The following is a 24,393-nucleotide window of genomic DNA, read 5'->3' as shown; positions in this document are numbered from 1 at the left end:
CAAGCTATGATATTAAAAAAATGATAGTTGGATCAATATGGGCTTTGCCAAACTTTAAAAGCAATAATGGAGAAGTTGAAAGAGAAAAGAGCCGGAAAATATTAAATATTGGTTGGTACAACAACAAACGCTCCTGTTCCCCGCCGCGTTCCGACGTCAACCAGTTGAGACCGGCTGCCATCATACCAAACAAACATCGTTATACATGTATTATACATAACGTTATGCGCTAGTAAACCGGCGTACGGGCAACGGAAAACATTTCTTATGGACCTGGGCTCATGATCTCCAAGGATGCTTAAAAAGAGTTTTTTTAACTCCATGTGATGTCCAAGCCGAGACTTTTTGGTAGCTGCATGCAATGCAGTACCAAACTGGCCAGTTAGTATCCAGGCAATATCTAATATTTTGCCTGGCGCAAGAAAAGATACCAGGACAGAAAGAAAGCCCAATAAAATGCCTAAAAACACGTGGAAAATACGTACGCCTAAACCTCTGCTTGGAGAGAAGACATGAGCAACTACTGCAGGAAACAACTCTCTCATTCACTAAACATTCTCTCAAGATAATCAGTTATAAACTGAAACATCGCAAAATGGATGAATATTGGCAATTTTATGTAACAGTTACATCTTACATGTGTAGTACTAGTATTTTGTTGTTGATATCCCCCTTTCCGTTAAAAGATATTGTAAGAATCCATTGTCAGAATACTTCTTAGTAATAGGTAATGGTGATGTAAGCTTTATTTTGCATTTTTTTTCAAGGTATGATTCCCAAATTAAAGGCAGAAATTGTTTTTTTACAAGCTACAAAATCCAGACATGGCTTTGTTCATCAAATCCCTGGGGATGACGTCATACCCACAGGCGCTCGGCACATGGCACCCACAATGCCCTGCGCTAGCAAGATGTCCGACGCGATGAACTAAAGAAGGAACGAAGAGAGGCTGCCATCCTGTGCCATCACGGTACGTAAACAAAACAATAACAAAAAACATCTAGATATTGTCAAATATGAATATCTAAGCTACACTCTGATGTGTATATTGTGTAGTAACGTTGTATGTGTTACGAGTAACGTGGCCTTGTTTAGGAGAGAAGCTCGTAGTTGTTGTCGAGTAATGCATATTTATTTTTTCAAAGAATGGCCTCCTCGTCGACTCGCTTTGCGAGCTGAAAGTTGTCTCCTTTTTCTCTCCGTTAGATAGCGTGGAATGAGTATTCCATGTGTCCTCGGCATGCATGAAGGCGCTTGGGAGAGCATACACGCGTCGAAGGGCCAGCAAGGAAGCGGGAGCATGAATCCAGGAGGACACGGGGCAGGGTCGGCCCAGAGCGGCGGAACGGGGGGACCAGGCGGCGGCGGTCCGACCAACCTCCCCAGCCGGTCTCAGGACGACGCCATGGTCGGTTATTTCTTCCAGAGGCAGCCGGGAGAGCTAGACGGGGCCGGCGGAGGGTACAGAAAACCTCGCTGGGCCATCGGAGACGACGGGATAGGAGACCAGGTAGGTCTAAAACCTGTTTTCCAAGCCGTTTTCTTTTTTGTGCAAAATGGCCGTTTTTGTTTGGTACATACTCCCGCGCCCACCCCACCCTAAAAAAACCCTAACTCTGCCGCCCTCCCACACAAACTACAGACTAAAACCTGCGTTATTTTCCCTTCTAGATGAGAATGGCACACATGAACAGCGAATTTGAGGCGTTAAGTTTGGAAGGAGCGAGAGACATGAGCGAGGTAAGAGCGGAAATTCCCTCCCTTCTTTGTCACAATTTCTTTGTTACATTTGTACACAACAAGCCGCTACACTGTTGCAAATGTCGCGCCTTGCGAGCTCCTTTTTCTGGCGTATAGTATCTTTCTCTTAGACAAATTTTTGCATTGTTTTTTAAATACTAGCCATTGTTTTTTGGCCAGACGCTTTGTTTTTATGAAACGATTTGATTCTTTTATTTGTTGAATGGCTCATGCATAATTATGAGTGTGAAGTATTGTTATGGTAGGGCTAATTATAAGGGTCAATATTTGGGTCACAAAGAATTTTTATAGACAAACACTGCAAAAAACAATAAAAAATTGTTCTATGTATGTTTAAATTGATGTGTAACATTTGCAATAGTAATTGAACTGTGATTACAGATATTATATAGTTATTAGTTATCAAATCTGTACAAGTAGACTGTTATAGAATATCACTGATGTTATACTAATAGTATAAGTGTTATCATGGGATATGTGACAACGAACGTGTATTATTGTCTGTTTGGACTAGTATGTCTGTATGTTTAACTGGCCTTTTTATTCATTTTCTTAGGAGAATTGTTAAAATTTGTAACAAATCTAGTTGACTTTCTCTTTCAGTATTTTATGTCAAAAAGGTTGCTTACAAAATTCACCAACTTAAGGTATCTCCCAAAATTTATTGTAGTACACGTCAAACTGAAAAGTTACCATTTTTGTTGTCTTTCAACCAAGAAAGCTCTGCTTTTGTATAGTTTTTTTAAGCCCAAACAATTTTATATTATGTAAAACCAGCCACATGAAACATGTTTTATTTGTATGTAATGTAATTCTGATCAGATATTATCAGTTAAGTTGTAACTTGTTGCATGCTGTATCTGTTCCTATCCGTACACGTGGTCAGAGTAGAATTTATCAGTCTGGTTTGTACCAGGATTTTAGAGCTTAGTATGTTTCTCATGTCCTCTTTGTGTCCAAGAGCTTTCGGATTTGTACACAAATAAGCATCATATCATAACAACATTGTCCGTCAGTCTTTGACGATATCATATTGAGAAGCATGTTTTCAAACTTGGTGTTTCAGATTTGCAGAACTGTGTTCCTTTGCTTTTCCTATTATTTTACAGTGGGAAAGGGGATAGTTTTCTAGTCAATTGTAACACTCAAAACAACTGCTAGTACATATATATGTTGTTTAAATTGAGCTTCATTTGCTATAGCCTAATATTGTTAATCTGTACAAGGTCCAAATTACATGTCAAATTTCATGGCATTGGAACTAGAGGTGTTGGTACTGGCAAGACTTTTTTTACCATCTTGATACCAGGGTATAATTGGCAATGTCATGAAAAACTGTGTATAAAGTGGGCCCAGATTTTAAACACTAGACTTTTATGGCACTAAATGGTCTCATTGTCATGATTGTCTTTGCATTAGTGGTTAAAAACAGCCAGTGTATAAAAATGCAAAGATGATATGACAGGGAATATTTCACAATTTACCTGCATGTGCAAAATTAGCTCCCAGATAGTCAGATGTGGGTCAACCTTTTGTCTGTGTGTGACCGACGTTTGAACAAGTCTCACGATCTGAACCCTGATTTTTGTTCCCATAATTCTCCTTACAGACTCGCACAACTTTCATGTCAATAAGTTTGGTATAACAAGTAACAAAAGTCCCTTTATATAACGCTGTACACTGCCTAACCCTGTCAATGGTTTGACATTTAGTACACCATATGTAGGTTTAGTTCCATGTTTGATACATCCCTGTGGGACTTTGGCTATCATTTTGACATGGGAACATATACCTTACCCTCTCATACCAAAAACTTGGATAGTCCTCAAACAATAGTGTTATATATACATGTACGGGCTAAATTTGTCCATCTTTTGGATAAAGTCCAGAAAATACTAGTGCTATTTCACAGTAGTGAATGGTGAAATTTTGCAATCATGACAGCATCTTACTACAAACTCAAAACCCATTAAACATATTTTGTCGTTGTTCTTTACCACAAACTTAAAACACTATGAATTCCTTCTTACCACGAAATTAAAACCTAGCAAATTTGAATCAATATACATCAGTGTTAGTATATCTAAAAGCATTGAAGGTTTTTAATATGCAAATTCTATAACATTCCAGACGGTATTAAGAGTTATGAATCTTGCGAATATTACCCAGTTCTTGTCTGTACTTCAGTCTGCCAATATTCCTTTATGGTATCTTCTATAGTCTATAAAAGTGGAGATTGAGATCTAAATGGTCTTACAGTGGTACTCCATATTTCTGAGTCGGTACTATCTGTGCTCAAAGTCAGTGTGTCAAAATACTCTCCTGCCACTAGAACATTGTCGAGCCGTCAAGTTGAAGTTTGAAATTCATTTTCTAAATGTCAAGAGGACGAAGTTAAAAGCTCTACATTTGTGCTGGATGTCATGTAACGTTTAACACAGATTGTGTGAGAAAAACATGATCCCACAATGTTGTAGTGGCTTTCGTATTTTCATTGGATAATTGTTAAAAAAAACATTTGATGTTTTTAGAGAAATACAGATTTGATTTTAAAAATTTACCCTACATTTTTTATATGGTACTTTAGTGAGCAAATTGTCTTTGCCATATTTCTGTAGCAAGATTTTGGGGCATACAATTTTTAAATCCGTTATCTTGTTTGTAGCCCCAGTTAGTATTGTGTTCATAAAAATAGATAACTATGGCATTGCTTTTGATAGGTCTTACCTTTATACAGTTCCTTGGTATCATTTTATGTAAATATTTAACATTTGGATGGAGGATATTTAACAAAGTATCTTTGATTTTGAAGCATAGTTCCTGACTTGGCTTTCTGACAAACGTATACCATAACCCCCACACTATTGTCACCTAATCTGATTCCCTGGTCTTATATCTGTGAAACAAATTAAATTTAGTCGACTGTTAACAGCTCAAACAGATGTAACCTGCCACTGTTGAACTCTTCTTTCTGTATGTTGAAAATAAAGTAATCAGATTATTATCTGAAAAAGGCGGTCAAACCAAGGCTAGGGTTGACTCTGTTCACGCAAACGTGACGTACGAAGTGTGATCTTTACGTCAAAACAGCTTTGTATAGAAGATAAGAATACAGGTGCAGTATTTGCAATGAGAAATTGATATGGAAAGAAGTCGCATTGTAGCATAGTGGTATTGACTGTAGTAAAGTCTTGTTAGATTTTTGAATTTTGTGTGTATGAAATATTGTAAATTAGTTAATTTTTGCAGGATTTAATTTCAGAGCACAATGGAAAAGCAGTTTTTCACAGCAGTAATGTGTACATTAGAAAAGCAACTTGGCAAACTTGGATTGGTCACAGCAAAAACTTCCAAACTAATTCCACTACAAACAGATGTCTTTAAGCAAATGACCAAATACAAGAATTGAAAATTGGGTCTTTTTTTCTTAAAAAACGTTAATACCAGGACACGTGTACTAAGCAAGACCAGAATTTTTAGTTACACCAAGTCTAACACCAAGTCCATCAAAGTTCATGTACATGGTCATGCATTTCAAGAGGTATTTATGAAGAATCTGTATTCAGAGAAGTGAAGTGATTTGTATGTTGTACACATGGGAAAGTTTTCACAGTTATTACTGACTCTGGGTGTTAGCCAAGATGTCAGTCAACTTGGCCTGAACATTTTCTGCCATTTTTGCAGCTGGAGGTTAGGACCAAGGGCTGGAGAAAGTTAGCAAACTGTTCAGCGACTGAATTTTAGTTAAAGTCTAGTTTTATCCATGTTTGAGACATAATAATCGTGTAACTGTTGCTCTTTCTTGTAAGATGTACATGTACTGTCAAATGGTGTGAAATATTTGTGGAAATGTTCTTTTATGCTTGCATATTTCATGGTGAAAGCTCTCAACGAAGAGCATCACATTGCAAACACAGCGTTACTATAATACAGTGTTTTTTTCAGTCCCAAATACCTCCTGTGGAAATTAAGAGCCCTGCAAAGTTAAAATGATCTACGGTATGACCTTGGTTGTAATCCCCCCTGTCCAAACATTGGTTTCACCCTGTCAGAGTCTCTTCACTACTTGTTTTGGCCGTGGCAGAGTTGTATAAGTCCTGGTTGTACGTGCGCCATGTGGTGTTTTGGTGGTGTTTCTGTGTGTAACACAGCTGTGAAAAGTGTTAGCGTGGTGGCTTTTGGTTGTAAACTTTCCTTATTTGCATGTACAGTAACTGGTTTTCCATGTTTGAAATCTACCTTCATTGTGGCATTTGTAAACTTTAAAAGACTGCATCCAGCTTGCCAAGACTTTTAGGTTGCTTGTAGTAAAGAGGTGGTGTTTTTACATGGTTTTAAAATCCTTCCTACGCAGTTTGAGGCATAGGGCAGTGCCCATCTCCATTTCTGTTGCCCTTGGGCCGCACAGTTGTGGAAGCACCACAACATAAGCACAGGGGGCTGGTCCACTGGTAGTGATGTGTGTTCAACTCCCATACCCATTTTTATGTGAGTGCTGCGTGCTTAACCAAGAAAGCAGCATGTACCATGTTCAACCTGAAATATCTGTCCTTCATTACGTTGGAAGGTTTACAAATATTTTTTTATTGATTTTTGGAATAATTCTCTAAATTAAAAAGGCCGCTGTCCTTAAGGAAAGGTCATGACCATGGAACCATCACGGTTTGCAAGGGCAAATTTTGTCTCACGATCCAGGTTAAACAAAAATCACTACTGAGATTGAACCTCTCAGTTTATCGTAGAAATCTGAATAATAAATTGTGAATGGTTTACTTACAGAGAATTATGCGAATACAAACTATGAAATAAATTTCTTTGTATTGTACTAATGTCAGAGTTCTACTGAAAATTGATTTAAGTTTGTGGCATGTTTTAATTTTGCTAAACATTGGAGACTGCAAAAACAAGATAGTACGTTTTAAACTGCTATAAACGTGAATATTTTATGATGTACAGTAATCAATTTCAACATGTTGTTTTCTAAGGCAGGACAATTTTGCTTACAAATGTCATTATATCAAGACATATTATACTTGCAAATGTATGGTTAATTTAGTGTGATGGCTTCTATAGTATGATAATCTGATTCAACGTTGTATTCATGGCCAACGTAAGACAATTTTCGTTCTCACAAGTTGATGGGGAAAAGATTTAATTATACGCCGGCTGAGGAATGTTAATTGGGTTGTGGAGGCCTAATTACACCACTTGAGACCGTCAACTGTGAGAATACGGGTCCCGGGACATCAAGAATATTACGGGCCAGGGCTCAAAATACTGGGTATATGTGCACCTAATTGTACACGGATATTCTTGGTCTCTAAGTACCAGAAAAATAATAAAATGTTTGATCTGCATTGAGGTTTTGTTTCATATGGTGCACGCAAAAAAATTTTTGTGCACATGATTTTTTAGGTTGGGTGCACCAGTGTACTTATTCCCAAAAATGAATTTCGAGCCTTGTGAATATTACGGGGAGTTGTGAAATTTGCATAATTAATATGGTATAGTAGTTGCCATATTTGCTGGCTTGATTATTAGGAAGTCATATTTTGTGGATATTTTCAAACAAAACTGTCGTCTTGATTGTATGGTGCTGGAAAGACTGTTTTGCTGTATGATATTTGCATGATATATATAATTGATGTATATCAGTCATTTATGATTCAATAAAAGTAATTTATTACTATTCAGATTACTCAAAATGAGTAACGATGTATTTTAGATTGAATTTTACCCTAACGGCGTAGGTTAAATGGATGATCCGGTAAACAATTGTTGTAATAGTCTTTGTATTGACTGTAAAAAATTAAGTACAATTGAGTAGTTGAGATATTTCAGAACAAGATAACAAAATAACTTTTATCAGAAATGTGCCATGAAGTATGAACGAATATAAATTGAAGAGATTTATTGAAGATAAGTGTTATTTTTTCATGTAGAAATTGTTCATTTTTCTTGTTGACTTCGGAGTATAATATATAGGACACAGAATCATGTAAAGGTTACAGCATTCAGAATCAATTTGAAGGGAAATTTTGATACGTTGTTGGGTTTAGTAAGCTGTAAGGGTTTGAGTGTATTAGGCAGTTTATACAGGCAGCTCCAAAACGGTATGAAATTGTTTCATTAATTTTCAGGCACTGGTAATGAAATTGGTTGTTGTACTGTCTTTTTAATGCAAAAATTTAAACAGCAGTTAACAAGTGTGTAATGTTGCATATTGTCACAATTATTACTGGTATTTAGAAAAAGAATTTTGTCTGTAGTTTAAGAATAATATCTGACTTGAATGCTTGCCCTATGAATTTTCTAGATGGTTTTTGCTGGTCTGGTCTTGTTATAAACGATACCCCAGCCCTTGTATGCAGCCCCCAGTGGGATAGTTGAATCCAGTAGAAATTGGCTGCTGTGTGTCGGGGTAACTTGCATGCTTTCCTTACAATATATTTTACATTATTTTTGCAGGCTTGTTCTTGTTATAAACGATACCCCAGCCCTTGTATGCAGCCCCCAGTGGAGTAGTTGTATCCAGTAGAAATTGGCTGCTGTGTGTTGGGGTTATCTGTCCCTGCCATCTGCAGCCTTTGTTCAGTCCTGAATATTTTATAACAATAACAGTTCTTCACCCACTTTCCCCAAATGGAAGTGGGCCATTCTGTTATGTGGCCCTAATGATTTTTCTACGTGTCTTTTTTTTTTTCTCGTAGCTGCATTTTTATTTCACGTTTCATGTAAATTGTGACAGTATGTAAAACACAAAAGATAGATATAATTTTAGATATTTCCTAGGAAATTAAATTGTTACTATTACGGATATTTATGCAAGTTTTGAAAACCAAAATGTCCACTTGACAACAGTGTTAAACATTATTTTTTTCATCTTATATAGAAATCCAGAAAATATATATGACAACTACAACAATGTACCTCATAACCCTTCTTCCCTTTCTATATGATAAAATGGTATGACCTTGTTTTTTTGAAACATTGATTATCCAATCAGCTCGCAGGGCTGTGAGTCAGCATGACCTAACTGTGGCCACGCCACATCATAGTATTCCCACAGGGTCCTCATTTGCATAAAAGGATGGGGGTGTCTGGAATGACTCAGTGATTTGATGTAATAAGAGGAGCGTATAAACGCTTCAGAGCTTGGTGTACAGTACAGACATTACGTTTGAGTCAGAGAGAGCCACGTTGGAGTGTTACAAAGATTTGTCCGATGTGTAACTGTGCTAACTGGAACGTGGCAGCTGTGTAGGAAATAACACTACAATGGTGGGTGGTATCATGGTAAGGAAATAATTCCACCTTAGTACCTAGCCTCCGTAGCAGGCTTATAGAACTGTGGGTTTGGTGGTCTTCAGCTATTTTCTGATTAGCCCAGTTAGGGGGTAAATCAGTTGTCTATACGCAATCAGAAAATAGCACATAAAAGATCCCAAAGACCAAGAAGACCCTCAAAACCCCAGTTTTTGGAATGCTATGGAGGATAAATTCTACCCTTCTTTCCTTTACCAGGCTTTTGCAAGAGCTGGAATAGGCAGCAGAATTTGTCTAAAACATTGATTTTTTGCTGTAAGAACAAATAGAAGTTTCAATTGTTGATTTGACCTAAGAGTAATTTTTGGAGACTACTGAAGGCTTTTTTTGTGGAGGGTTTTCCCTGTTTTTTTGTTTGTCTGGTTTGGGTTTGTGGAAATTCCCTTGAGAAAAAAAAAGGCCAGTCAGCCACTGCTTTGTAGTGGGGGTCCTTTGTCTGACAATTGCTGACTAGCTAATGTTTTTGTAGTGCATTGTAATGGTAAAGATGGTTTTGTATTGAAATGATTTTATTTGGGAGAAGGAGCTATTTTGCGATTGTTCTTTGTCTTGAAATTAGGTTTGTTTTAGTTCATTTAGGTTTGAGTTGTCTGAAGTAATTTCTATAGATTGTGAAAGATTTCCTTGCTCCCAAAGCCGTATCCGATTCAAAATATTTGGTGCCAAACAGCTTACTTACCAGGTTGAAAGTTATACATCTTTGTGAAGCATTTCTAATTTATTTGCTATGACACAAGTACAAATTTATATTCTTTTTAGCCTGTATCCCACCCTAAAACTAGAGAGAGAAAAAGCCCCCCCCCCATCTATTCTTACGTCAAAACAAGCATCCTCCCAGCCAAGTCCTGTCTGAATCCAAACAGAAATCTTTTTTTAAGTCGTCTCGTCTGCTCAAACCAAACAGAAGTTGTTTGTCCTCTGGTTTTTTCTTTGTCACGCTGACAGAAACGTCTGCTTGCGGTTTTTCAAGGTCATTTCCTGACAAGGTCAACTAGTATTTACTAGTTTTTCAGGGTCCAATTCTCCGTGTACTACCAAGGACAAGAGTGACTGCAGCAAATATACAATAGCTTAAAGGTGGCCTTTTGGACATTCAAAAGCTTTTCGAAATGTTGGCAATAAAGATTTAAAAAAAAACTTGCTTTAAGTTTAAGACGATACAACTCACTAAAGGAAACAAACATATGGAATAGCAGTTGCCTTCAAATTACCTTTTTTTTTTAAACTTTTAAAATGGATTTACTTGACATTCATGACCATCAGACATTTTGTTCAAAGAAAAATCAAACTCTACTACTAGATAAATTACAGAGAAAACTTCCAGATGTTTTGAGTGGTATCCACCACTCTTCTTCAGTGTCACTAAATGAACTGAGAGCACAAATTTCACACACATCAGACATTTTAATCTATTTATAGTTCTATAAAATTAATGAGGATGGCGGTTTTGTAAATCGTTGTTTTGTGTGCAAATTGTTGCATATGTTTTGCTAAGTAGGTGTCAATCATTCAAATGCAGTGGAGAGTTAGCTGCAAAAATAAAACACCGTGAACATTTCAGAATTTACAGTAAAAGCAGTTCAATAAGACCCTTGTAGTACACATAACATGTCTCCACCCTATACATTGCTTGTGTTACATATTACGTGATGTCACAAAATATTTTCATGTTTTTGTGACCAAATATGGTAATAAGATTTCTGCCCCTCGCCCCTCACTGCCTATGAAAAGTGAAACCCCGGAGAGAGAACTGGTTACATCCGGTTTTTGGTGAAAGAAAATCTGGATCAAAACAGGTGTTTTTCAGTAAGCAGATACAGTTTCTGTAAATCCATTTGTATTACGCTAGCAGGGCTCAAAATTCTTTTTTTTTTTTACATAACTGCACTGGTGCAGGTAACATAGAAAATTACCTGCACCAGGCAAGTTTTACCTGCAATACTCAGAATTTAGGAAGTATGGATCACACTAAAAAATGTTCAGAAACCATTGCCATTATTTCATTTCACATTTGTTCTTCACTCCAAATTTCTGAATGTTAAAGAAATTTCCACTTTGTTTCAACACAAGCATTAGATAACATGGTAGAGAATTATGTTGTACGTACAGAAGTAGTTATTTTATTACCTTGTAGTTCTTGTATTATATACACTATACAGAAATTTGAGCATGGAAAGTCGTTGTTATTCCACTCGTGTGCTGTCTGCATTTTCTAAGAGTTTATGATAGCCTTCGGGACCTGAAGATCCACTCTGCAGCAAGTATTCACTCAATATGACGGCGACTTGGATTGTAAGGACCACTCGAGTGTAGTAAATGTCTGTATTTTATCCTAATGCATTTTGGATAGGCCACTTTGGTATTGGATATAAAGAAACTAGACTAGTCTTATAACTGTAAAGTAATTTGTTGATACATCTGAAGGAAAATTATACAGTCATTTGCTACATATATTTGTACCACTCGAGTGTATTAAATGTCTGTATTTTATCTTAATGCAATTTGGATAGGCCACTTTGGTATTGGATATTATATGGAAACAAGGCTATGCTTATATAACTGTAAAAAATGGACATGTTCACTATATATTCACAGTGGCGACAGGTGCAGGGAAAAGAAAGTCCAGGAATTATCTGTTAACTGTAATGATAAGTTCACTGTACAAAAGGGACAGTGAAAACAGTGAATGTAAAAGTACAGAGTGAAAAAATCATTTGTTTAATAATTAATAATTTGTTGATACATATGAAGGAAAAATGTTCATAGTCATTTGCTGCATTTATTTGTAGCTCAGGTCTTAAAAGAAACAATCTTTTCTTAAGGTGCAGGGGTTAAGTCTATTGTAACATCTTGAAAGATGGCTTACAGCCTTTTTGTCTTGTTAGCGGAGGTTTCTGAGAAATGCCCTTATAAGGTCGTGGTTTGAAATGGTGGTATGACGGCATTCAGGAGTGTTAAGTGCACTCAGTATTCTAGAATTGGCCAGGCTGTGTTTTCAACATATCCGCTATAGTATGTTTTTTTTCTAGCATTTACTGATTTTAGTTCTTTGAAAGGAATTGCAGAGGTCAAAGAAAAGATGACAACTAAATGCTTATTTAAAAATAGTTGCATCTGCCTATATCTATGAATACATACTAAGAATGAACATGAAATTGTGTGGAATCGTTTTTGTTTTGTACAAAGGTTTGATAATCAATCAAGACATTATTTAAAGTATGGTGCCAAAACAGAATTGTATTTAACCTTAAGCACACTGAAGTTGCCAGTTGGGTAACAATTCTCTTTTGTTTACAGGTTAGGCAGTAGGAAAAAGGCTAAAATGTACAAGTTTAATAAAAATTTATCTCATTTTCCCCATAGATTGTGCCGTCAGCGAAGAAGTTTTGGTGCCAAAACAATTGTATTCAACCTATATCACACTGAAGTAGCCATTTGGCTACCAATTCCTATTATAATAGTAACAGGGAGAAGGTTAAAATGTACAAGTTTAATAAAAATTTATCTCATTTTCCCCATAGATTGTGCCGTCAGCGAAGAAGTTTTGGTGCCAAAACAATTTGTATTTAACCTTTATCACACTGAAGTAGCCATTTGGCTACCAATTCCCTATTATAATAGTAACAGGGAGAAGGTTAAAATGTACAAGTTTAATAAAAATTTAAAACTTTTTCTCTTTTTCTCCGTAGATTGTGCCGTCAGCGAAGAAGTTATGGGATGTGGGTGGAGACGGAGACACGGGCGGTAAGGGAGCAGGAGATGAGCCGAAGAGCATCTTTCTGGGCGACCAGTGGAGAGAGAGCACCTGGGGCAGTGTACAGACTTCCATGTCAGGTGGGGAAATCTGTTATCATGAAAGTTAGACTATCTGTGTTGGTAGAAATCATAGTAAAATGACACAAGGGTTACACAGGCATCAATGTTACTTTTGGGTATGGAAATATTGTTTTGGATGGCTGAGCTCTGTGTTTGCGTAACTGTGGGGCAGTGTACAGACATCCATGTCAGGTGGGGGAATCTGTCCATAGTTCTTACTATGATATTTGAGCCCCCTATGCTGTGATTTGGATCTCTGTGCTGTCAGGTGGGGAAATCTGTCGTTAATTCCAGGAATTGAAGTATTGTTTTGGGTGGCTGAGCTCTGTGTTTGCTTATCTGTGGGGCAGCGTACAGACATCCATGTCAGGCAGGGAAATCTGTTGTTTATCTTCGAAACAATACAGTTTGTGCAGGGGTTTCCTCAGAAATTCTTAGGGTAGAAGCGTTCCTTAATCAGTTGATGAAAAATCAGCAAATTTTCATGGAAAATACTAACAGAAAACCCTAAATTTGAACAGTGTGGAGCTATGATTTTGGGAGAGGGAGAGCACCCTTGCTTCATTGCTTGAGGAGAGCCCTGCTATGACAGATTAAGTGAAACCTGATTCTTTCAATCAAATATCATGTTAAATGTTTGTAAAATCATAGATTTCAGACTTCCAGGAGATATCTTAGATTTTTAAATCCACAGACCCCTAAAAAGTGTATGTGTTCTCGACAAGTATGTTTTACCTAAATTTTTATCTAAAATGGCAGTTTCTGCACATGTCTTTACAGATCACTCGGTGTCGCAGCCAATCATGGTGCAGCAGCGCAGAGCGTCGCTGGGTGGTTTCCATGGTAACGACGTGGGCTCCGTGCTGTCGCCGCGCTCGTCGGAAGCGAGCGGTCTCGGCGTGAGCATGGTGGAGTACGTGCTGGGGTCGTCACCGGGGTCAAAGGAGATCGACTCGCGTATGAACAGGCTCAAGGTCGGATTTGTAAGTATTCTTGTGTTGGAGTTTGACCTTGAATAAGTTTAGTTCTTACCTTGGTTCTCAGACATGTGAAGGTAAATATACAACAAGAAATGCAGAAGACAGGATAAAACTTGAATTCAGCAGGCTAAAGGTCGGATTTGTAAGTATCCACAAATTTATAGTTTGACCTTTTTTACTTGTAAGGAGTGTAAGTTTTATCCATAGTTCTCAGACATTTCAAGGTAAAAACACAAGAATACATTAGAAATACAGATGGCAGGAAAAAATGAATTTAGCAGGCTAAAGGTAAGATTTGTGTGTAATAACTTGACCTTGATTAACCTTAACCTCTTGTAGGGAGTATTTAGGTTGGAAAGTTTGGTTGTACTTGTAGATACCATTTTATGTAGGGGAGGGGAATACAGTACATTTGTCCAGCTAAAAAGAGACTTGCTACCTACTTGCTGTTTTCCTGCTTTTTTAAAGACAGTTTGGACAAAGGTTACATGTGAAAACCTGTCTACCTGCAGTTTTCCTCCTGAAAGAAAGAAACCGATTCTTCCAAATCACTATCCAATCTTTAACAATCCCTTTAAAAAGTTCCTGGAAAAGATGTATTAAATGTTGGTTATTTTTCCCCACAGGAGACAGGTGGAGACGGCAGTATGGCGAATGACGTGGACGGAACGAAGGCAGGAAAGAAGGACAAGGTAGCGGAGGACGGAGACGGGAAGGGGGACAAGCACGACAAGGAGAGCGTCGAGCAGGCTCAGGGCAACCCTGGCACGGTCAACGGGGCGGTCAAGGATGACAAGGGGTTCAGGTAAGGGACTTTGTGAAGTTACTGTCAATATGTCAATATACAGTCTGTATATGAATGACTCCAATCTGGTAAAATCATCGAAAAGGCTCGGGACAACCCTGGAACTTCTTTTGAGTTTCTATGCTAATATATGTGTCAGGGGAACCGGGCAACCCTGGAACAGTCAAGGATGACAAGGGGTTCAGGTAGGAAAGTTTTGATATTCAACTTGGATGCTACTTGAAACATCTCACAGTTCTCATAATGTGTCCATTTGCTTGGGTAACAATTTCCTAGAGTACTTCTTTGTATATATTCAAGTTACAGTTGAATTGAAATAAAACTTCTTGTTTTTCCCCAGCCGTACCCCCGGAAGTCGTCAGGCGTCGCCCACCAGTGAGGAGAACAAAGTGCACATTTCACAGGCAGCTGAGTTCATCCCTCGCAGCATGCCTACCAACATACCTAACCAACATAACCAGGTTAGTATAAACAATTGCTACGATCAGGGAAAGACAGATGGTAGTTACATGTTTAGAGTTAAAACTTTAGATCCAACACAAAAAGTTCCCTCACTTAAAAGCTTTCGACCAGTAACTCTGGTCTTCCTCAGTAGACTGACCCAGTGAGGCTTGTCACATGGCTTCTTTGAAGTGTGACGTCAACACTGAAGTTCGATTAGCCTTCTAGCAGCTTTTTATGGTACTGCAGCAGAACTTCCAGCTTTTATACCTATATGTTTCAACTCTAATTTCAAGGCAACAAATTAAAATTCTGTGTTTGGTGGCTGAAGAAGTAATTTGACCCCACAGGTCATGCAGACGACACGCCCCATGATGGACGAACTGAACGAGCAGACGGGTAACCTGACCCTTGACCCGCTGGAGCCAGTGACCGTTGACCCCCTGCAGTTCGACTACTCGGGTCAGATGGGCCCAAATATGGAGAGTCCCGGAAACTTTGTGGCGTACGACCAGCAACAGGTACCACTCTACTGCGGAATTTGGCGCTCGCTTTTTTCTTGCATCTAAAAATCGGTTACTGTATTAGAATACAGGGTGTGAAATGAAGAAATCATATTTGGTTATTGGCAGCTAGTTTCTAAATTTTTTTTTTCTAATGTTTAAAGTGTTTTAGCTAGTGTGTTATACAGGCTGTACCAATACAGATACAGATTTGAATACACTCTTTCCTCTAATGTTGAAATGTTTCAAATGAAAATTACAGAAAAACGTGAAATATTTCCATTTTTTTTATTCATCACCCTGTAGTTTGCCAATTTTTTTGGTGCAAGAAAAATAAACTCCTGCATGCATTTTTTTTCCCCTACTCTAACTTGCACCCATAGTCCACCTATACCTATATAATACTGCACTTGCTTTCTCTATATCTACTGCATGATTCTGGGTAGAATTAGTAACACTGGTCAATGTGAAGTCAAAACGTAGCAGAAAAATTGGACCTTTAAGCATCAAATATTTTGAATATTATATATTCCATATATTCTACTTTATTGCAAACTCTCTTGCCTAAGCACAAAGCTGTAATAACAGTTATAATAATCATAATAAAATTGAAATTTGCAACTATTCATGTTTGTAAATGACCAGTGTTGCTAGTTTTCCTGATATCACCCTGCACCCCTCTGACTATAATGGGCCGTCCCGCCCCCCTCCCCACTAACCGGTGTGCCCTGTGCTGTGTGACCTTGACTTTACTAAATGAAGGTGACATTCTTGAATGACAGCAGCTGTTCCGCCAGCAGCCGCTGACGATCCAGCAGCTGACGGCAGCGCAGCAGCAGCAGTACGCCCTGGCAGCAGCTCAGCAACAACAGCAGCTAGGTATGTCATACGTTTTTTTTTAATGTTTGCAACAAGAAACAGTAATTAAATTATTAAGTACAAGAGTTATTAACCAAGGATTGAGGTGTTTAAAAACTTGTTTTTCCTAGAACTAGAACTCTTTTTTTCTAGAGCTGTAGAGTGGAACTCATTGCCACCAAATACAGTAGGGGCAACCATTAGATAGCTTTGAACAATGTTAAGAGTTAGATGTTCAAGGGTTAGGTGTAACAGTTGTTTGGCGTGCCGCGTGCCCGTGAAGCTGGTGTGTTACGCCGATGTGTATACAGATACAGAAGGAAAACATACTGTATTTCCTCTGTTGCACATTTGAGTTTGTATTTTTAGGGAGGAACAGGAAATAGAATAAGAGAATTGGAAACGACATGTTAAAGTTTGTATTGCTTGTTTGGTTATTTTCGTTTTTCTTTTTTGTTGTCCAGGGCTCCCGACAGTGTTTGCCCCGAACCCCTACATCATCAGTGCAGCTCCTGTACAGGACCCTTATGCAGCAGGGCTGGCTGCTGCAACACTCGCAGGTACGTAATACCTCTAACTGCAACCTCTGCTACTGCAACCTCTTCTAGATGGTAAAAGACACCAGGAGTTTGGATTAGTCAGATGTTTTTCAGATGAAATATTTCAAAACAGCTACAGTGATAGGGCGAGATGTCTCAATGATTTAATCATGGGTCTGATGACCTGACTGCTAGTGAGGATATCTATCCTTATGAGAGACATACAGTAACATGTTTTCATCAACATCTAGAGAAAAAAGTCACATAATTGATCGTGTGATATCAGATTTTTTTTAGATTATTTCATATACCAGTTCATGTGTGTATTTAGTTGAGGTTTTTTTTCACAAAGGTACTGCCACGAACCAGTGTTTTCTTTGTCCACCTCTGAACAAGTTTTTAAAAAATGTTAATGAAAGCCCATTGTCATCTACCAAGCCTTTAACTGTTGTATGAAACTTTGTGCACGTGATAATCATAGTCATGTTCATTTCAAACCCTTTTGAACCCCAGGAGCGCCTGCAGTGGTCCCTCCCCAGTATGCAGCGTACAACCTGCACCCGTGGGGCGTGTACCCTGCCACTGCAGCCACCTCCGGACTCATCCAACAACAACAGCAGGCACAGCAGCAACAGCAGGCTGCAGGACAACAGCCCGGACAGCCCATCAACCCACAGATGGTGAGCTTCAACTTCATTCATCACCTTATTAGCAGCACCACCACGGACAGGCTGTGTGCAGCATACAGAATTAAAAGCAGATTATATTAACTTCAGGGTTTTTCTGAACAGGGGGATAAGGGCACAGCTCCCTCATGCAATCAGCGAGCTCCCTCTTATAAGTTATAAATTTCCAATTTGTCAATCGCATGAAACCTCAAACCACATCGTCAAAAGCATCTGATTAATGGAAATTTGCTCCCTCATACTTAACTTTTCTAGGAAAACTCCCTGAACTTATAAAGAATAACTGAACTCACTCACTCACTCACTGTCTGGTTTATCGTCTGTTGTTCCCTGTCTTCCGAGGGTTAGACGTGCTTGCACAATACATCTGGGGCTTGATGGCAGCACGCCACTTGTCTCTGTCCTGTGGGTTGATTTTATCTAAGTTCAGGTGGTGGAGGTCCTCCCGTACGTTGTCGTACCATTTCCTTCTAGGGTGGCCACGGGGGTTTAGTATAACATACAAACAGTACTGAATATACTGAAATGGTAAGTCAAAAACAAAGCATAATACTTAGTGGATAGCGATTTCCATATGAGAGTACATCCTGGCTCTTTCATTGTTGTATAAGGGACATATAAGTAAGAAATGTTTGCCTGTTTCAGGTGCGTGGGAACCAGGGGCGACCTATGACCCCTCAGCAGCAGGGTCAAGAGGCCATGACCCCGCAGCAGCAGCAACAGGCCCTGCAGCAGGCTCTGCCTGGTGAGACATGCTGATTGGTTGATTTTTTAAATCTGACTCTCTGATTGGCTGATTTTTAAATTGAATTTACCTCTGAGGCAGCTGATTGGTTGATACTTTTAATTTTACTCATGAGGCTCCCTGATTGGTTAATTTTGAAAACTTCTGCCTAGTGAGGGTCCCTGATTGGTTGATTTATTTAATATTTTTACAGTACTGAAATCTCTCTCTCATTCTCTAATCACTTGTTGCTAACACTAACACATGCACAATCTGCTAATAAACCCTGTAATGGGGCTCAAAAGTATGAAAGCAGGAGAGTTAAGGTAAAAGAAAATATTAGCAGAGGCATTGTATCTCAATTGAATTGCCTAGCAGAAATTCCTTTGCAACTGCAGATACAAATGATACAATGCAAAATCTACCATTTGGCAACCAAATCTACCACAGAAGAAGACTATTTCCAGGAGAATTTGACCATTTCAGTGTAGAAATTACAACCTCCTAAAACTAACCCATCATTTCTCTCCCCCAGCCACCCACCCGGGCGTGTCCCCCGGCCTGCTGGGAGCTGGTTACCAGGTCCTGGCGCCGGCTGCGTACTACGACCAGTCAGGACAGCTGGTCATGGGCAGCGCCCGCGCCGTGGGGGCTCCGGTACGCCTGGTGCCGCCAGGCCCTCTCCTGCTTAACACTGCACAGCCAGGTGAGTCTGAGTAGCAACATGTACATGTTTGTACCAGGCTTTAGAAGTGCCCGGAAAGTGTAGAAATTGGCCACCAAATAAACAGATAACATGCCAGGGGAGTTAGTCTAGTCTGTGCCAGGCTTCAGAAATGGACGGAAAGTGTAGAAATTAGCCACTAAATAGACAGATTCAACATTTACTAGCTCCTATCAGGCTTCTTTAGAAGTGGCCGGAAAGAGTAGAAATTGACCATCAAATAAACAGATAATATACCAGGAAGGTTGTAAGAGAGAATGTTAGACGTTGAATGTGGGGGCTCCTGTACGCCTGGTAATGCCTGGACCGCTCCTGCTCAACACTGCACAGCCGGGTGAGTAAGGTTTTACATGTACATGTTTGTACCAGGCTTCAGAAGTGGCTGGAAAGTGTAGAAATTGGCCAAATAGAGAGTCAAGTTCGAGTAGCCTCTACCAGGCTTTGGGAAGTAGCTGGAAAGTGTAGAAATTGGCCAGACAGACAGATAACATGCCTGGGGAGTTGGTCCACAGGAGAGTACACTTGCTGCTAAGCTTGGTAGAGGCTAGAGTTCAACCTCCAAGCTTGGGCTTTCTTCAACCATCTGGACCAAAATATGAGCACCTTGGAGTTGATTCAGAACTCCAGCTCAACCTTCAAACACATGTAAGGGTGGATTGCTGTCCGTATACCTTTTAATCTTTTCACTTCAAAATGATGTAAAAGATTGTTGAAGAACTTGGACAGAGTAGGTCCCAGCATGTGGGTGGGAAGATTGGCAGGCGGAATAACTGGTCGGTGAAAGGTTTATAAAAATCTGCCAGTAGCCAGCAAGAATTAGAAGTTGACATGAGGGAATTCAGGAAGCTAAGAATCATATACTTTGCAGGAAGTCTGAAATCTGTTATGTTCATTCTGAATTTGAAAGAGAAGAATATGACGTTCTATGTGAATATATTTTGGCTAAAATTCATGTTATCTTGTCCTAAGGTGCGGCGAACGGTCTGGGTGCCGCTAACGGCCTCCGCCTCCTGGGTACCCAGCAACAACAACAGCAGCAGCAGGCACAACAACAACAACAACAGGCCCAACAACAGCAACAACAACAGAGTCAGCAGCCTGCCAACACTCTCTACAACGGCACCCCCGCTACCCAGCAGAACACCGGCTTCAACCCGATGAACTCTGGCCTGGGGTTCAGTAACGGAGGCATGGGACCTATCGGGTCTAGTGTGGGGACAATAGGGTCAGGCAGCTTCTCAGGTGAGAGATTATTGCTTTTTTACAACTTCTACCTCAATAACGGCAGTAAAACCTTTGTCAGCCGAAATGTCAGCTTTTTTCAAAAGCACTTGTTTGTTTTAGATCTCTGTTAGTGTTAAGTATTATGGTTTAATCCTATGAACTCTGGGCTGGGGTTCAGTAATGGTGGCATGGGACCTATTGGGTCTAGTGTTGGGACAATAGGGTCGGGCAGCTTCTCAGGTAAGAGCTTGTTTGTTTGTTTGTTTGTTTTAGATCTCTGTTAGTGTTAAGTATTATGTAGAACACCGGCTTCAATCCCATGAACTCAGGCCTGGGGTTCAGTAATAGTGGCATGGGTCCTATCGGGTCTAGTGTGGGGACAATAGGGTCAGGCAGCTTCTCAGGTAAACGTTTGTTTGTTTTGTTTTTTGGATCTCCGTTAGCATTAAGTATTATGAAGCAAGTTGAAAATGTTCTTTCCAGTACGAGAATTTGGAGTAACCCAATTTTTAGACTGGACAATTTCGGGTTTTGTCAAGGAATGAAGAAATTGGAAATTACAGTCTAAACTTGCTTCATAATGACTTCTACCAACACGGATGAACTTTCAAGATAAGATTGGTGTTAAGTGTTTCAAATCTATTACATGTTTTTAAATTTTTTATATCATTCTTGCACGTTATCTGAGGAGAAAACAAAGCTGCTAATTGTATGAACCTTTGTGATTGGTCCCAGACAAGAAAGGAATTTAAATTTCCCACTTCTCTGCCAATAGGAAGCCTGCTCTCTCCCGGGATCGGCAGCAACAACAGCAGTTCCTCCCAGCGGCGTGACTCCCTGACAGGGAGCATCGACTACAAACGTCAGAGTGTGCCCCCCATGGGGAGCCTCGGCTGGGGTCTGGGAGGGGTTTCGCCGTCCCCTGGGCCGGTGGGCATGCCCCTGCCCAGTCAGAGCGGACACTCGCTCACCCCGCCCCCATCCCTGTCTGGTTCTTCCACCAGCATCAACCTGGGAGGGTATGACCCGTACAGCACTTCTCCCAATGGTAGGTTTCTCTTGTGCTGATGGTGTATTTGCTTTGTTTGATATTAAAGGCATCCAGTGTAGTTATAGGGTACCACCCAGAAAATAAAGGACTCATCTTGGAGCTTGTTTCTGCAGTTTCGAATACTCAAAGTATGAAGTACTGATTGAAATGTGCTAATGTGAAGCAGTGTGTGTCATATATCATAAAGATAATGCCTTGTATATATTCAGGATATTTCAATTTTTCCTCCTCTGAAATTGCATTGGATGCCTTTAACAGCCATCTGTTGTGCAAGTTGATTTGGTGTACAAAAATTATGATGGACTTGTATTACCTGCTGTATGTTATGATAGATATGTTTGTGTTGGGAAAGGTGTGCACGCTTTAAATCAGAAGATATTGAACTATCAATTAATGATATTGTTTATTTTGAATCTAACAAAAGATAAACATTTAAAGCATGAATATGTAAGGGTTTGTGAATTTTTGTATTGACTTCAACATGCAGACTTCAACATTTTTAGTGTTTGGATTGTAAAAACATTTGTTACATCCTAAATTTGTTAACTTTTGTGTGTTCTACCTTGAACACTATTAAAATTATGCTCTTGTTTGTGGTGTATATCTAACATTGTTTGGTGTTTGTTGGTGTTGTGTGAGTTTGAGACTAACCGATACTAAACCCCGCCGTCACCCCCGGTCTGACACAGACTACACCATCCCAGGTGCGCTGTCGACCGGCGGGCGCGTCGTCTCGGCCGCGCCCGGGGCAGAGGCACGGTACAGGAACACCTCCTCCGCATCCAACGGACTGTTCGGCTCCGGGAGCTCGCTCTTCCCTACACGCAGCATGACGTCGAGATACAGGTGGGCTGGGATAGGTTTTATATGTATTACTGATAGCTTTATCGTCACAAAGAAACGAGAAGAAGCTGAACCTACGTATTAGAGTTGTTCTAGAGCTAATGTAGTTAGATTAGTATATAGTTCTGTATGTACTACAAACATCTATATACCTTTTCATCTGTTCACGTATGTACAATAAAGGTTATCTGATAATTAAAAGTTGTAACATTGGCATCAGTAGTGTAGTTAGTCCAAATCTAAATGCAATCATATAGTTATGGTATAAAATTTTAATGCTTTTTCCACCCTCTCTGTTCTGTGCAGGACAAACTCTGAGCAGGGACCCCCATGGAACAGGTGGGTTCTTATCTTGTTTAATCATTACGTTAAGTTCAACCTCTACATGTAACTAAGTGGCAACTAGTCTTCCAGGAGAGAAAAGAAGTACATAAAAGACATAGGATTACATCTTAACTTTGTATGCATACACCGAATCTCATAAAGTTTAATAGCCCTTGTTTAGCCTCTCAGTTGGTCACAATTTTGCAGTTCAAATTCCTCTCCTGTAGTTTTTCTTGCTGTTTACAAGAGTGTTTTTGAGTGTGCTATCAGAAGTCTTCTTGGTTAGTTTCATTATGTTTACAAGAATTGTTTTCGTGATTTTCAGGAGTCCTCTGGACAAGGCCCCGTCCGGTCGCAGCCGGCTGCTGGAAGACTTCCGTAACAACCGCTTCCCGAATCTGCAGCTGCGCGACCTGGCCAATCACATCGTCGAGTTCTCACAGGACCAGCACGGCTCCAGGTACGCTACGCTGCGCATGTGTGGTCACAGTTTCCCTTGTACAGCCTGTACTGGGAGCATGTTGGCAGAATGTACTGCGCCTGCGCAAAACCTTTATTGTGTTGTGCATAGCGCTTAAGCACAATGTCTTGTGTAAGATTGTATTTAAGGATGACATTTGGTCTTAAGATTTCAAGCATTGTATTGGAAAAGATTGAAAATTGTCTGAAGCACACAACCAAATGAAAAAAAGGGTTTTTCTCAGGCACAGTATGTTCTTGTGAACATGCTTGTTCTGCAAGGGTATCTTGTAGTGCATATTGTACTTGGATGTAGACAAGTTGAACATCAAGGTAAATATAAAGAGTCAGGAGTTGAATAGCCCAGAATGCACCCCATTGGCAAGAAGGCATGTTGTGAGCAGAACAGCGGTAAGCATAACAATGATTTGGAGGTATTCCTTTTTATTGTTGCAAAGTTGTTACTTAATGAAGAACGTTGCTGCAAGATGGGTTGTGAGCATGAATTTGCAATTTAAATTCAGTCAAAAATGGACTTGTACTTTGAAAAGACATCAGAGGGCATGAAAGGTGCAAAATGGTACAGCATGCTACAGCCCATAATAGTCTGCTACAACCCATGATAGTCTGCAACAGCCCATAATAGTCTCCCCACCACTGCTGGCCTTTGAACCAGAGGGCAACGGAACACAGCTCACCCAAAATTTTCGGAGAAACAAATTTTATCGCCACTTTTCGTCTTTCATGGTGCAATCTCATTTATTTATCGCACCGAAAGGAAAAAAGTCGCTTAAAATTTAATTTTTTCGTGGAAGTGGTTGAATGAAAAGTTCCCTTGTGTCTCTGGAGAGAAGGAGGTGGATGAAAGATGTTGATGTTCCGTTGCCCTCCCACCCCCTACAGATCAAGCTTGCAGCTGAGGGACCTGGCCAATCACGTGGTGGAGTTCTCACAGGACCAGCACGGATCAAGGTAAGAGCCGGACACCTGGAAAGAGAAAGAGAGAGATTCCCTTTTCAGTATTGTCATTTCATTCATGTTTTCCTGAACTGTATGTGCTTTAGAGGCAAAGAATGAGACAACCCTGTTCAAGAGATTTCAGTCGATGGAAGGAACACTTTTTTTCTGCATACATTGAAAATTACCTGGACCAGACAAATTTTATCTATCCTAGGAGCCATCCTATATCTATGCCAGGGCCCCTGCATACAAGTAGGATGGCACCCAGGCTAAGTTTTACCTGTTTCACCAAGACTTTAGGAAGTATAGACTTTTTATACTTGAGGTTGGTAGCAGTCAGAACACAACAAAATCCAAATACAGTACACC

General features: G+C 39.7%; 1 protein-coding gene across 15 annotated transcripts in view; it reads left to right on the top strand.

Annotated features, from left to right (window-relative positions):
- Nucleotides 1-851: 851 nt before the first annotated feature.
- The window catches only part of LOC109473002 (pumilio homolog 2-like), a 31,123-nt gene continuing 7,581 nt past the window's right edge, over nt 852-24,393 (top strand). For 4 of the 15 annotated variants that reach the window (XM_019772874.1, XM_019772870.1, XM_019772885.1 and 1 more), the window contains exons 1-19: nt 852-970; nt 1,207-1,510; nt 1,672-1,740; nt 12,777-12,921; nt 13,684-13,886; nt 14,510-14,688; nt 15,029-15,149; nt 15,480-15,650; nt 16,415-16,511; nt 16,955-17,050; nt 17,543-17,709; nt 18,361-18,460; nt 18,975-19,145; nt 20,133-20,405; nt 21,163-21,435; nt 22,128-22,284; nt 22,588-22,620; nt 22,931-23,065; nt 23,968-24,036. In XM_019772874.1, coding sequence (XP_019628433.1) covers nt 1,217-1,510; nt 1,672-1,740; nt 12,777-12,921; nt 13,684-13,886; nt 14,510-14,688; nt 15,029-15,149; nt 15,480-15,650; nt 16,415-16,511; nt 16,955-17,050; nt 17,543-17,709; nt 18,361-18,460; nt 18,975-19,145; nt 20,133-20,405; nt 21,163-21,435; nt 22,128-22,284; nt 22,588-22,620; nt 22,931-23,065; nt 23,968-24,036 — 2,753 coding nt within the window. In that variant the 5' untranslated portion in view covers nt 852-970; nt 1,207-1,216. Of the gene's footprint in view, nt 971-1,206; nt 1,511-1,671; nt 1,741-8,924; nt 9,058-12,776; nt 12,922-13,073; nt 13,096-13,245; nt 13,274-13,683; nt 13,887-14,509; nt 14,689-15,028; nt 15,150-15,479; nt 15,651-16,414; nt 16,512-16,954; nt 17,051-17,542; nt 17,710-18,360; nt 18,461-18,974; nt 19,146-20,132; nt 20,406-21,162; nt 21,436-22,127; nt 22,285-22,587; nt 22,621-22,930; nt 23,066-23,967; nt 24,037-24,393 lie in introns of those variants that run through there. The other 11 variants (XM_019772879.1, XM_019772878.1, XM_019772877.1 and 8 more) reach the window with 10 other exon arrangements.

The sequence above is a fragment of the Branchiostoma belcheri genome, unplaced genomic scaffold (assembly GCF_001625305.1).
Source record: "Branchiostoma belcheri isolate BF01 breed outbred unplaced genomic scaffold, Haploidv18h27 scaffold29, whole genome shotgun sequence".
NCBI lineage: Eukaryota > Metazoa > Chordata > Leptocardii > Amphioxiformes > Branchiostomatidae > Branchiostoma > Branchiostoma belcheri.
This window is presented reverse-complemented; position numbering and strand designations above follow the sequence as displayed.